General features: G+C 48.0%; 1 protein-coding gene across 1 annotated transcript in view; it reads right to left on the bottom strand.

Annotated features, from left to right (window-relative positions):
• Positions 1 to 674: 674 nt before the first annotated feature.
• Positions 675 to 12,933, bottom strand: part of XDH (xanthine dehydrogenase) — a gene marked incomplete at its 5' end in the record, with an annotated part of 60,087 nt that continues 47,828 nt past the window's right edge. Inside the window, 8 exon segments of the mRNA NM_173972.2 lie at positions 675 to 1,276; positions 2,888 to 3,064; positions 4,558 to 4,746; positions 6,315 to 6,380; positions 7,020 to 7,134; positions 9,073 to 9,125; positions 12,035 to 12,109; positions 12,734 to 12,862. Coding sequence (NP_776397.1) covers positions 1,226 to 1,276; positions 2,888 to 3,064; positions 4,558 to 4,746; positions 6,315 to 6,380; positions 7,020 to 7,134; positions 9,073 to 9,125; positions 12,035 to 12,109; positions 12,734 to 12,862 — 855 coding nt within the window. The 3' untranslated portion in view covers positions 675 to 1,225.

Genomic DNA, 12,933 nt, shown 5'->3' on the forward strand with positions numbered 1-12,933 from the left:
AATACCTGCCTTTCTCCTGTTCTCTTTTCAACTGGGGGGAATCTAAACCCAGACAGCACGTCATAATAAAGGAGTCATGTCTTTGAGCCCTGCAGATCTCTTAAATAACTGGAGTTTTCAGGTCATATATTTATAGACTTTCAGATCCAAAGAAGACCTTAAGAGAGTATTCCAGTCCCATCCTTTCATTTTGCAGTACAATGAATCACAGAATAGGGAAGTGACAGTCTAAGGTCACAGAGAAACAGCTGGGATAAGAACTCAGGGTCCTTGGCTGTTTTTTCTCCAGCTGACCTTAATTCGAGTAGCCTCATTTCTAGATGGGAACTACTGGCTTCAATTGAAGATTTTTAAGCCCGATCTTTTCTTAATGCACAGAGGAAGAGGAAGAAACTGGCACATTGTAGGTACTGAGTAATTGGGTTCGTTGGCTTTTGCTTTTATGGATTAATCTTACTTCATGCAACTTAAGAAGGTTAAACTCATGGGACTTCCCTGGTAGTCCAGTGGCTAAGACTGCACTCTCAATGCAGGGAACCTGGGTTCGATCCCCAGTCAGGGAACTAGAGCCCACACACAGCAACTAAAAGATCCTGTGTATCACAACTAAGACTCGGCGCAGCCAAATAAGTAAATTAAAAAAAAAAAATTTTTTTTAAAGAAGACAATTCAAGTAATGAATTTCTCTCTTTATTCTCTCCAATGAAGTGATCAGAGGTTTGAATTGCACCCCACTGTCCCATTGCAAATCTAAGTGTGCATCTGAGGTTATAATATGATGTTTATTGAATCAAAGGAAAGGCTTTTTGAGGAAGACACCCAGGCTTAGAGTAACTCTGTTTTAAGCTTCTGGAGGCATGTTAGAATCTTCTTTGAAGGAGAGACGCTGTTAGCACTTGAGCGAATACAAGCTGTTTAGGGAGTTAGGACATAGCACGAATACTTCCTACACCTATTTCAAATACGTGATTAAAACAGACATGAAATGATACTAATTGCCTATTAGCCATTCAGGCCTAGTAGTTTTGAATTTGCTTATCATCATGATTATAAATCATATTTTTATCAAAATCTTCCAATCCATTCAATGTTCTTCCAACCATCATCCTGAAGAATAACACCTCTGTCATCCTGAAACTTTCAGAGATTCATGTTCTGCAGGGCAAGTTCCATCTTCCACGGAATCCCCAGGGTAGCATAAGAAGACTCCTATGGGGCTTCTTCTTCAGACCCTCAGAGACCAGGGTTTACAGTTTCCTGGTGCACCAGTGACACACTAGGAAGAACGACAGAGAACTGGTTGAAGGGTCTTCCTCCAGCTCAGGACGCTGCGCCACATCCCCGCACCGCCAACCACCACCCCCAGACCAAACACCACTCTGCAGTCCCAGCTGGGGGGATGCCTCCGGGGCAGGACCCCATCCCATCCTGGCCATTCGTTAATTTTCACTGTGCATGCCCCATGTGTCAAGCACTGCGGCAGACTCTGGAGATACTGGGATGACCAGATACAGAAGTGGTCCTTTCTCACATGGCGCTCACAGCTTTTCAAAAGCCCAGCTGGCTCATGGATCAGCTGCTCATGAAAATCCATAGCAGGGATTTTTAAATCACTTCTGTGTTGCAGCATAGCCAAGGCACTTGGGTTAGAATCTCTGCTTGAGTCCGGGGCCTCAGAGGGAGGGGCTCATCAGATGACTGACTTCTGCATTAGATCACTGACTTCTGCATCAGACGGTTTGCACGGAGCTAATTTTACAATCTCTGTGAGCTTACTGGGAGCCAGGCAGCAGCTCTGCTCTCAGAGAAGGTGGGTTTGGATTACTGTCAGCCCTGAGGCCATGGTGGGAAGGTTCTGGGCTACAGCGAGGTTGCTGTACATTTGTAGGCATCCTTGCTGCCTGGGAGCCCTGCACATGGTCTGTGTGTGTTTCACCCTGAGGCTAAAGCTATTGCAAAACTTGAAGGGCCGCCTGACTGGAGACCCATCTGCCTCCCTCACCCTCTGTGCTGACTGCAGATCTGCCTGTCTCCAGGGCCTCTCCTGTACCTTCCCCCTCTGAAACCCAAAATGTCTATCAAATTTCCTATCAAATACCCAGGAGGAGATATGACTTGGGTATCAGGAAGAATCTGGTTCTGCTAACTCAAAAGAGGCTGCAACAGCCTTTGGAGAGTGAGTGCAAGGCCCACTCGGCCCAACTCAGAGACTGGGCTGCTTCTGAGGCTCCGACAGTGGACGAATCTGTCCTGGCATGGTCTCCTTTCACCAGGCATTGTTCCCCACAAGTATCACACAGGGACTTCCCCAAATGATTCCAGAGACCATGGAGTTCTCTGCTACACACACCTCCAAGGCAGTAACCAGTCACCACACAGGGCAATCAACTGGTGTCTGAAAAGGTTGCGATGCCTTCCAGGGCACCTACACATCCCCGGAATCAGCATGGCACAGGGTGACCACAGGACAAATGTGCTCTGTCTCACAGATTCATTTTTTTCCCTGTCTCCTTAGTACCGCACACAGTGTCTTTAACAAAGAAGGGTCTCAAAAATGCCACTGCTGGACACTAAAGATCAGGCTCTTCTGGAGTTTTATCCATTACCCTCATCTTTATGCAAATAATGGAATCAGTGGGTGATAAGGGCATCACACAGCCCTCCTTCCTCTCAGGAGACCCAGCCCAAGCTGCAGCTTTAAGGGGATTCTTGTTATCTTCCTGCATGTTGGAGGCGGTGCCTCATGGCAGAAGGCGGTGTGGACCCATGGCTTCCCAGCCAAAAATACAGGAAGGCTGAGAGACAGCCTAACATCTCAGCCCTCCCTCTGCAGCAGAACTTTCCCCAGCCTGTGGCCCCACCTCCCTGGACTGCGGGGCCCTCGTACCAGAGTGGTGAACTTGTCCACGCAGGCATTGCGGATCTTCTCCGGGGTGGCAGGGCTATCTAGCCGGAAGAGCTCCTTCGTGTTATTATTTGTGTGCTGAGCTCGAGCCGCGCGGATGGCATCCTTGATGGCAAAGAAGACGGAGGCGCCCAGGAAGAGGGGCGGCTCCCCGACCGCCTGAGTAGACAAGAGCAGAGCACAGACAGGGAATCAGGGCCAACCTCCACAGCTGCAGGGCTGGAGACCCCAGGGACCCCAGAGCAAGGCAGGAGCTCAAAACTAAACAGGGGCCGAGAACAAGCAGTCTAATAAATGATTCCTCCTTGTGGGCACATGTCTTTTAAATTTCACTGTGTGATTTTCTCTGATGACACCATGCGAATATAATGGACCACTAAAAGTTGTATGAAGCATTATATTTTACAGACAAAAAAAAAAAAATCTGATCCTTTCCTCATAGCAATAAACCTCAGGGAATAATCTACCTGCAACTCTGTCACCAATATTTACAGTCACCATAATTATACTTACAAGTTGCTGAAACAGAGGTATCATGACCAACAGGATGGAAACTATTTTCTAGCAAAGGCCGTTTCATCCCCCAAAGCATAGATCAGAGACTGCGCATACCAGAGTCAGCAGGGAGACTTGTTAAAAATGCAGGCCTGGGCTTCCCTCGTGGTCCAGTGGTTAAGAATCCACCCACCAATGCAGGGGACATGGGTTCCATCCCTGATCTGGGAAGATCACATATGCTGTGGGGCAACTAAGCCCAGGCAACATAGTCACTGAGCCTGTCCTCTAGAGCCCGGGCACTGCAGGTAGAGAGCAGCCCCCATTCTCTGCAAAGAGAGAAAGCCCACGCAGAAACGAAGACCCAGGGAAGCCAAATATAAATAAATATATTTTTTTTAAATGCAGGTTTAAGGACCCTACCCCACACCTACTGAATCAAAATTTCTAAGGGTGAGTCCCATGGAGCTACCTTTTTACCCTGAGCCCCCAGTGACCCGACGCACGCTAAAGTGTGAGAGCCGACGGCAAGGACCACAGTGTTCCAGGCCCTCCCAACTGGAAAGTAAACTGAGATGTGTTTCATTGACGACAAGTAATTATCTGTCTTCCTTCTTAGACCAACAACTGTGTCAATCAGTTTAATGAATTTTATTAACTGTTTTTCATACTTATTGGGGACACGGAGGAAACCGAGGGTAGTTATAACCATCCAGGCATGCTGATCAAGCCTCAAGGTCTAGTGGCGGTCATTGAAGGAGGTGAAAGTGTGTGCACAGGGGAATGGGCTGATTCTCAAGAGACAACAGGGGAGCAGGACCTGCGACAGCATCTCTGGGACCAAGCCTCAAGGATGCACACCTGAGACGTGGGTGTAGGTCAGGACTTGACCTATAAGACTGACCTAAGGAATCCCTCTGAGTACACCCCGAAAGCTGGCTTAAATGACAGGGAGGTGGTGTCATCCTCAACCCAGTGCCCTGTGCTTCCAGGCAGGTCTGCTCACCGCCCCCCTCACCCCACCTCCAGCCCTGCCCGCCCATCATCTGCCCCAGGCCCTTCTCTCTCTCTTCCATGCGAGCTCCCTGCAGACCCCCATGGCGGGTGGTTTCCCACAATGCAGACCGGAAGGCAGCACAGACCGAGGGCAATAGTACCTTGGAGGCATAGATGGCCTTCTTGTTGGGGCAGTCGCGAAGCAGAGACACCCTGAACTCTGTGGGGATGCTGCCAAACGCGGGGATCTTGTAGGTGCTGGGGCCGCGGGTGTGCAGGCTCCCCTCAGGGGAATAGTGTAGCTCCTCCAGGGTGAAGAGGCCCAGGCCCTGGACAAACGCCCCTTCCACCTGCAGGACAGACAGAAACCATGGCTACCCTGCCTCCCACCCCTCATCCAAAGACAGGTGCTGCTTTCCACAGCAGGCACCAAGCCCCACCTGCCCAGGCGAACCGGAGAGAAGCTGGAAACAGCCCCCTACTGCTTCCTTCTCCGGCTCCTGCCCCAGCCTGGGATAACCGATCTGGGCCTTTGCCAGCATTGGTGTAGGCAGAGCAAAGGCAGGGACACTGAAATCGGTTTCAGAACTTGTCAGCGGTTCCAGGAGCGGGACAGGCAGTGGTAGGCGTAATTTCCTATGAAACCTACTTCAGGGCCGATGCAGATGTTCCTTCCATGATGCCACAGCAGAAACGGCACCCCCGAGCTGAGAAGTGAGCTCGTGGGGTGATGGTGGCTGAGGGTGTCCCTCAGGGGACCACTACCCCCCGTGTACTGAGAGGGACCATGCACTTTGGGGCAGTCCCACAAGACAGGCTCGATCTCTGGGTTGCGAAGATCCCCTGGGGGAGGCCATGGCAACTCATTCCAGTGTTCTTGTCTAGAGAATCCCCATGGACAGAGGAGCCTGGCGGGCTACAGTCCAGAGGGCTGCACAGAGGGGGACACAAATGAGCGACTAAGCACGCAGCACAAGACAGGACTTTCGTGGTTAGTAGATTCCAGGCTTTTTGAACTCCCAGTCCTGCCTGCCCTCTGGGAGAAGACGGCCCCTGCTGCAGCTCACAGATCTCTTGAAGGGCACACGCCACGCTCTGCTGGCCCACGTGTCTGCTCTCCCAGCCTCACTGCTCAGAATCATGGTATGTGGCACCATCACGGCTAAACAAGTGTGTTCAGAGGGAGACCAGACGCTGAGCATCTCTGTGTCTGCTATGCCAAGCTCAGTGCCTGCCCATAGGAGGGGCTCCCCACACCGCTGTTCAATGACTTAAGAAACAGTTTTATGACTAAGTTTCTATATACTCAGTGATTGTCCAGTTTTGGGAAATACAACGAACCTTTTCTACCGCATGTTCGATACGTCGGTTCTTGATTTCTCCCCCTGACTCTGTTCTACCTGCTCTGCTCAATATTCTCATATTTTCCCAAAGTGACTTTCTTCCAGCCATCCCTTTATTCCTCTTGCTGGAACCTGGGGTGGACTCTCCACAACCTCAGGCTTGGTAGCATTTACTTGCTAGAGTACAACAGCCATCATCAGTGGAAGAGGAATAAAGAGGGAGAAGATGCCTCTGCCCTGAGACCCCACTGCCTGCACACTGAACTCAAACTCGATCTTCACTCCCCTCGGTGCCACGTGTGTGTCTGAATATTCAGTGTTCCCACTGCCCATCATCTTGCTTTCTGCCGTGTGAATGCCCTTTTCAAGTTTATCCATGTGGATCTGTCTTCTGCCTCAGGAATTGGGTGGACTCTCATCCACTAAATCCCACTCTCAGGGGGACTCACTTGGCACCATGCTCAGACCTCCTTAAAAATAACAGCGGGGGAGACACTGTGGCCAGGGATCCTAGGAGGCAGTGGGGCACATCGGTGGCCAAGTCCCTCACCACCCTGATCCCCCTGGAGCCTTACCTGTCCAATATCGATGGCAGGGTTCAGACTGGAGCCAACATCCATGACAATGTCTGTACGGAGGTTCTAGAATGGATAGCACAACAAAAGCAGTTTGAGAAGAAAGGGATGTATGGAATAACAGATGGGTCAGAGCAACCCTTAGGTTATTAAGAGCAATAGGAATAGTTCTTTCCCAAGCAGAGAGCTCCAGGCACCCTCAGACAGCAGTGTGAGTAGGAGGGGCAGGCACCCAGCTTCCTGGGGCTTTGAACCTGAGTCCAGGTCAGTCATGTAAGAAAGGCAGTGACAAATACATCCTATGGGCTGAAAGCAGCCCGTCCTCTGCTTCTGTGGAACTTGTGAGCTAATAATGGTTTTCATGGTTTTAAATGACTGACAAAAATAATAAGAATATGTTGTGACATGAAAACGATATGAAAATCACATTCCAGGTGCATAAATTACATTTTGTGGGAACACATTCACGCTCATCTCTTTGCATACATTCATATCTATTTTCCTACTACAAGACAGAGTGGAATAACTGAGGCAGAGTCTCAGAAAATCTAAAATATTTAGTTTTGGGTTCTTTTCAGGAAGTTTGCCAAGCCACGACTTGGCACACTGTTTTCCCAACCAGGAAGCTCATTCCTCCGCTCTTCGTATTACAGTTTTAGAGTTTCTCTTTTCCCCTTTCATTCTAACGTTTTGCAAACTTCTCACCTTATGATCCCCTGTCAAACAGTCAATTTCTACTTCTGAGCAAGCCACCCCGTAGGTGAAATAGTGGAAGGCATTCCCTGAGTTGGTCTCAAAGCTGTAGCCAAGGTTGGGTGTCCTGGGGAGAAGAGAAAATATCGCATATGAATAAGATGGACATGTCCCCCCTCCCAACTCATACACATACAAAGAGTCTGTCCCATAAAATCTTAAGACCCTAAAGGCTTTATTTTTTATTCAGCTGTTCTTTAAAAAGTCTGTGAGTTCTGAGCACTTTGAACCTGTCTGTGAAACCCCTGCACGGCTGAGCATCTTGCCCCTTGTCTCTGCTCCATTTTGCCAATGGCCTTCATATGAATCACTCTGCAGAGCTGAGCGGTGCAGGGTCCCAGCACGCCGGCCTCTATGTGGTAGAAACAGAGGTGACAAGTTTGCCTGAGCTCATGGAGGACGTGCAAGTCATGCTCCAAAGGATCTACTGAATTAGAATTCAAGAGCTCAGAACCAAAGGTTCCTTCTGGGCTGGCTCCTGGGCTGTTCATACAAGCTCACCCGGGGCTGCTCACCTTTCTCAAGGTGAAAGGTAACAAGATCAGTAACCCGTGCCAACACGGGTGCAGCCACCTGGTATTACTCTTCATCTACGGACCCCTCCTAAGTTTCAACAGATGATTTGAGCAAAGCGCTGTTAAAAAAAAGCAGATTTTCTTTTTTACATTTTTTCTTTTTTTTCTATTCCTTTTTAAAAATTTATTAGCAAGTTTATTCTAGCATTTGGTGTTAGGTTTTAGACTTGGTTCATTTCTTTTTTTTTTTAATTTCTGTATTTTGATTGAAGGATAATTGCTTTACAGAATTTTGTTCTCTGCCAAATATCAACATGACTTTTTTTTTTTCAATCCTGACTATCTTATATTATGATTCCAATTTTGCATGAGCTACATTAGTTGTGTGTATGTATTCTCTGTTTATAGCACTCTGTACCTGAGCTATTCTATACCTTACACAGAAAGAATAATGTGAGCTGATGTGATAAGAATTTGCATGAAAACAAAACCAATACAGGGCTGAGGGAAAAGTCTTTTCCCAAGAGATGGCCATGTTCTTTGACCTCTAACCTTATCAAGTTCATCTGGGTGTTCCCTGATAAAACTCCAGTTCTATCAACTCTAACAATGAAATAGGAACTTATAAGAAAATCTTCATTAGTTTGTGTTTGTGTAAGTCAAATATTACATAACCAGGGAGCACTGGCAAAACATTGCTTTGCCCTAAAAAATACATATGTATATTTATTTTACGTATATAGTGTATATATTTATAAATTTTCACACAAGACCTTTTAAAGTAAACATCCAACTATTTTGCACATCCACTGATCCGTGGAAGAAAAGGTCTTAGTTAGATTTCCCAGAAAAAGCTAAAACATTATGGCTAACAGTAAATACGATCATTTCTTTTCACAGCTTCTAGATCAGACAGGCAAGGCCTCTGCTGAAACAGGGTCTCACTGAATTTTCAAGTTTCAGAAGATGCTTTTTTCTAAATCCCATTTTATGTTCCACTCTACATTTTGTAACAAGACCACGTGCTCTAGATCCTCCTCTCATTCTTTTGCAGGAGAGCCTGCTTAAAGCAATCTGACGCAAAGCACAAATAACACACACGGGTGACCCTCAGAACACCAGACGCCCCTGGTTCTTACAGGAGAATGCTGAGGGGCATGGCTGGTGACTGACCCATTATGTCATAAAAAAGGAGACAGGTTGAGAGAGGGACCAGTGACCTCCCAATGGAATGGTACACTTTAAGACCAGAACTAGAACAGAGGTCTTTCGATACGATAGCTCATGCTTTTGGCACATAGTTTGGTAAGCTCACGTATTTCAGGGCCCCTTCAATACACTGAAGTTAGTGGCAGTCCATTGGAGAGAGAAGCATTTTGGTGGACCTGCTCTCTCCTGACCAAAGGCTGATAGAGTGCAGCGCTGGAGGGGCCTGCAGAGGTTAGGATGACAACTCATTGTGAGAGGGGCAAGGTCAGCACCTTACTTACCTGTAAAACCCAGTGGTAGATAAGCTCACTCTATCCTGGTAGGCAGCCATGACCTGAAGAGAGGGAATGGCATCAGGAAGGGGGAAGCATGGCTTCCAGAAACCCTGGCCCGGCACCAAGCTTTCATGAGCTCCTCCTCCTCACCTGGAAGCTGATCAGCTTTTTTTCAATAGTGACTCTCGCTTCCACATGGCACCTCCTGCTCTTCACCACCACCCCCTGCACTAGGCCCTGGTCATCTGAAGCCTGGAGCACCACAGTAGCCTCTTAACTGGTCTTCCAGCCTCAAGTCGCCTCCCGCCCTGCCATGTAGCCCAGTCCAGTCAGAGGGATCATCTTAACACACCACACAGTCCTTGTCACTTACCTACTCTAGAGCTTTCCATGATTCTGCATTGTGTACAGAGCCACTGAGCAAATGCCTGACAGTAAGGATTCCAGTCTTCTCTATGGCTTCCAGTAATCCACACAGCATTGCTACTCAAATCAAAACTCCAGCGTTAACTCTCTCCCAATCCTTCTCATCCCTACACTTCTGCACCTTCATTTATGTGGTTCCTCTGCTGTATCTGTCAAAATCCTTTGCTTCATCAACAATCAGCTCAAGCTTGCCTCTTCATTCACCTCTCCTGTGATGACTCCCTACTCTGGCCATTACAACAGCAACTCTGTACAATGCTCATTCCTTACTTAACATATTAGACTTGTGTTCTATTAATAAAGTTGTCCACCTCTCCACCCATTCTGTCTCTTTAGTCACTGCAGAGAGTGACTTCAGCCATGAAATTAAAAGATGCTTGCCCCTTGGAAGAAAGCTATGACAAACCTAGACAGTGTATCAAAAGGCAGAGACATTACTCTGCCGACAAAGGTGTGTTTAGTCAAAGCTATGGTTTTTCCAGTAGTTGTGTACAGATGTGAGAGGCCATAAAGAAGGCTGAGCATTGAAGAATTGATGCTTCTGAACTGGGTGCTGGAGAAGACTCTCACCGAGAGTCCCTTGGACTGCAAGGAGCTCAAACCAGTCACTTCTAAAGGAAATCAATCCTGAACATTCACTGGAAGGACTGATGCTGAAACTGAACTTCAATACTTTGGCCACTTGATGTAAAGAGCTGACTCACTGGAAAAGACCCTGATGCTGGGAAAGATTGAGGGCAGAAGGAGAAGGGGATAATAGAGGATGAGATAATTGGATGGCATCACTGACTCAATGGACATGAGTTTGAGCAAACTCCAGGAGACGGTGAAGGCCAGGGAAGCCTGGTGTGCTGCAGTTCATGGGGTTGCAAAGAGTCAGACATGACTTAGCAACCAAACAACAACTACATAATAAATTTTTATTTTATTCTTCCTTCCTTTCTTCATTCCTTCTCTCTCTTTCAATATTCACAGTTCTAAATTTAATTTGTTGTTGATGTAGCTTGCATCATGATCACTGTCAACTTCCAAGGACTTTACTATATAAAAGATGCTATTGAGTCCTTTGCAGACACTGCCTTACTTAGTGTTCAGTACAACCCTATAAGATCAGTACTATTATTACATTCATTTTACAGATGAGAAAACTAAAGTTTACAGAAAGAATTTCTCTAGGGTCTTTGCTATATGACATCAGATATATACATAGATAGTAGTGGTGGCAGTAATAGCTTGCCTTTTTCAATACAGTACAGACACTAAAAAGCTTTGATGCCTGTCATGTCCCAATCACACTCTTCTGATAAAACCCTTTTGGAGGGTTACCTGCTTATAAGGAACACTGGACTACATGGCCAGTAGATGAAGACAAAGCCCAGGTCAACAGATTGTAGAGACTGTCGTTGAAAATGTTGACATTGTCTTACAAATCCATGCTAAAACCCACACTACCAAAATCAACCCACATTCACGTGGTATCTGTGAGTGTGGACAGGGAAGGACAGGTTGTGTGAGGCACAGTAAGATGAGTAGGTCTAGGAGAAACAGCTTATTTTCTTTGGCTGTTTTGAGGGAGACTTGCACAATCTGAGTTGGTTCATGTGTGGTCACATTTTATGGGTTACTATTGTATCCAGTCCTTTCATTGGAACATGAGGGGAAGGTCAAGTGGGGCCACCATCGCATGTTTGCTTGTGGGCGGAGCTGAGTCTCCCATCGGAGAGACACTTCCTGGCAGCTTCCCTCTGAGGGTTTCTGACATGCAGGCTTCTAAACCAGAAATCAGAGAACTGGGCTCATTCCTCTCATGAGTGCTCGTATCACTCCTAAAATCACAGGCATGATATAAATTTGTGGGGAACATCTTTTGGAGTTTCCCAGGTGGCTCAGTGGTAAAGAATCTTCCTCCCAAGCAGGAAACACGGGTTCAATCCCTGGGTCAAGAAGATCCCCTGGAGGAGAGCGTGGCAACACACTCCAGTAGTCTTGCCTGGGAAATCCCACACAGAGGCGCCTGGCGGGCTATAGTCCACAGGGTCCCCAAGAGTCGGACACAACTGAAGTGACTGAGCATGGACACAATGTCTTTTTCCCTGTTCCCTCACAGACAAGAGTCTCTGTGGACCCAGACTCCAGAGCTGGGTAATGCAGGAGGCTCCTGGGGCAGCCCTCTCAGAAATGGAGGTTTGAAGAAATTGAGACTCTTTAAGACTGCAGATGAATGGGACATGGGATGACCTCTGAGAGAAGTCTCAGTAAGGCAGGAGTAGCAGTCACCCCCATCTTATGATGCTCAGGGCAGGTGAACCCCCAATTCCCTCAGGGCTGTCAAGATCTTGGATCAAAAATTCTCAAGTGACTTCCCTCAACTATGAACGCTGTAGAGAAGGGGGCCAGCAAGGCTGAACATTTGCTTCTCCTGTGAAAGCATACAGACACCTCAACTTCTCTTTGCCTTTGTGACTAGATCCTGACCTCCTCTTCCTGCCCAGGGTCGGGGACACAACCCTGCTTTTAATTTCTCTTTTGTCTGCAAACTTACCCAGTCTTCCCAGGAGCCATCAGGATTCTTTTTCTTGAAGGGTTCCAACCTTTTCAGGATGGTCTGGCAAGCTTCCTAAAGAGGACAGCCCACATGGCAGACACATCAGTCCTCTGCATTCCCCAACTCAAGCAAAATCCTGAGGTTCTCCAAGCAGTGCTGTGCCCAGAGTGCCACTCAGACAGCCATGCCACCCTCTCAGGAATGTTCCAGGCCCTGGGTAGGAGCCACTTGCCCTTGTGCAGAGAGCACTTCACGACTCAGTCCTGAAGTTGACACGAGGGGGAAATGCTGAAGGATCCCTAAGGAGGTGCCTTCTCCCTTCAAACTCCTTTGTTTGATGACATTACCCACCTTGAGGTGGGGGAAGCACGGGGATGACCTGGCTGACCCCCAATCAAGGTTCAATTTTGATCCATTGTCTCCTGCTCAGTTCTACCACCAGGGTGTGTGTCCTCCCAGAATCCCCTGCATTCCTCCAACTCCCCTCCCCCTCTACGCTCATCCTTCCAGGCCTTGATGGAAGTGGTAATGGTTCCTGGGCCCCTCTTTTAGCCTGGTGTCCTCCTGGTGAAGAGAACCAGAGGCACGGCCATCGCCACAAGCCCGCAAGGGAGCCATTGCAGCTCCTATCTGGGGACTCTCCCGAACCCCTGCCTTGGGCTGGCCCTCAGCTCGGCAGCCCCCGAGGCTCCTTACATAGACGGCCTGTCCATAGATGTCGGTACTGACGGAGGCGGCCGTGGGAGAGGAGTTGGGCACCGTGTTAGTGCTCGTCTCGCTGATATAGATCTTAGAGATGGGGATCTTCAGAGCTTTGCTGGCCACCTGCGAACAAAGAGGACACTACCTTCTAGGGAAGGCCCTGGCAGGGCTTGGCTGCCTTCTCCCCAAGGTGG

The sequence above is a fragment of the Bos taurus genome, chromosome 11, assembly GCF_002263795.3.
Source record: "Bos taurus isolate L1 Dominette 01449 registration number 42190680 breed Hereford chromosome 11, ARS-UCD2.0, whole genome shotgun sequence".
Taxonomy (NCBI): Eukaryota; Metazoa; Chordata; class Mammalia; order Artiodactyla; family Bovidae; genus Bos; species Bos taurus.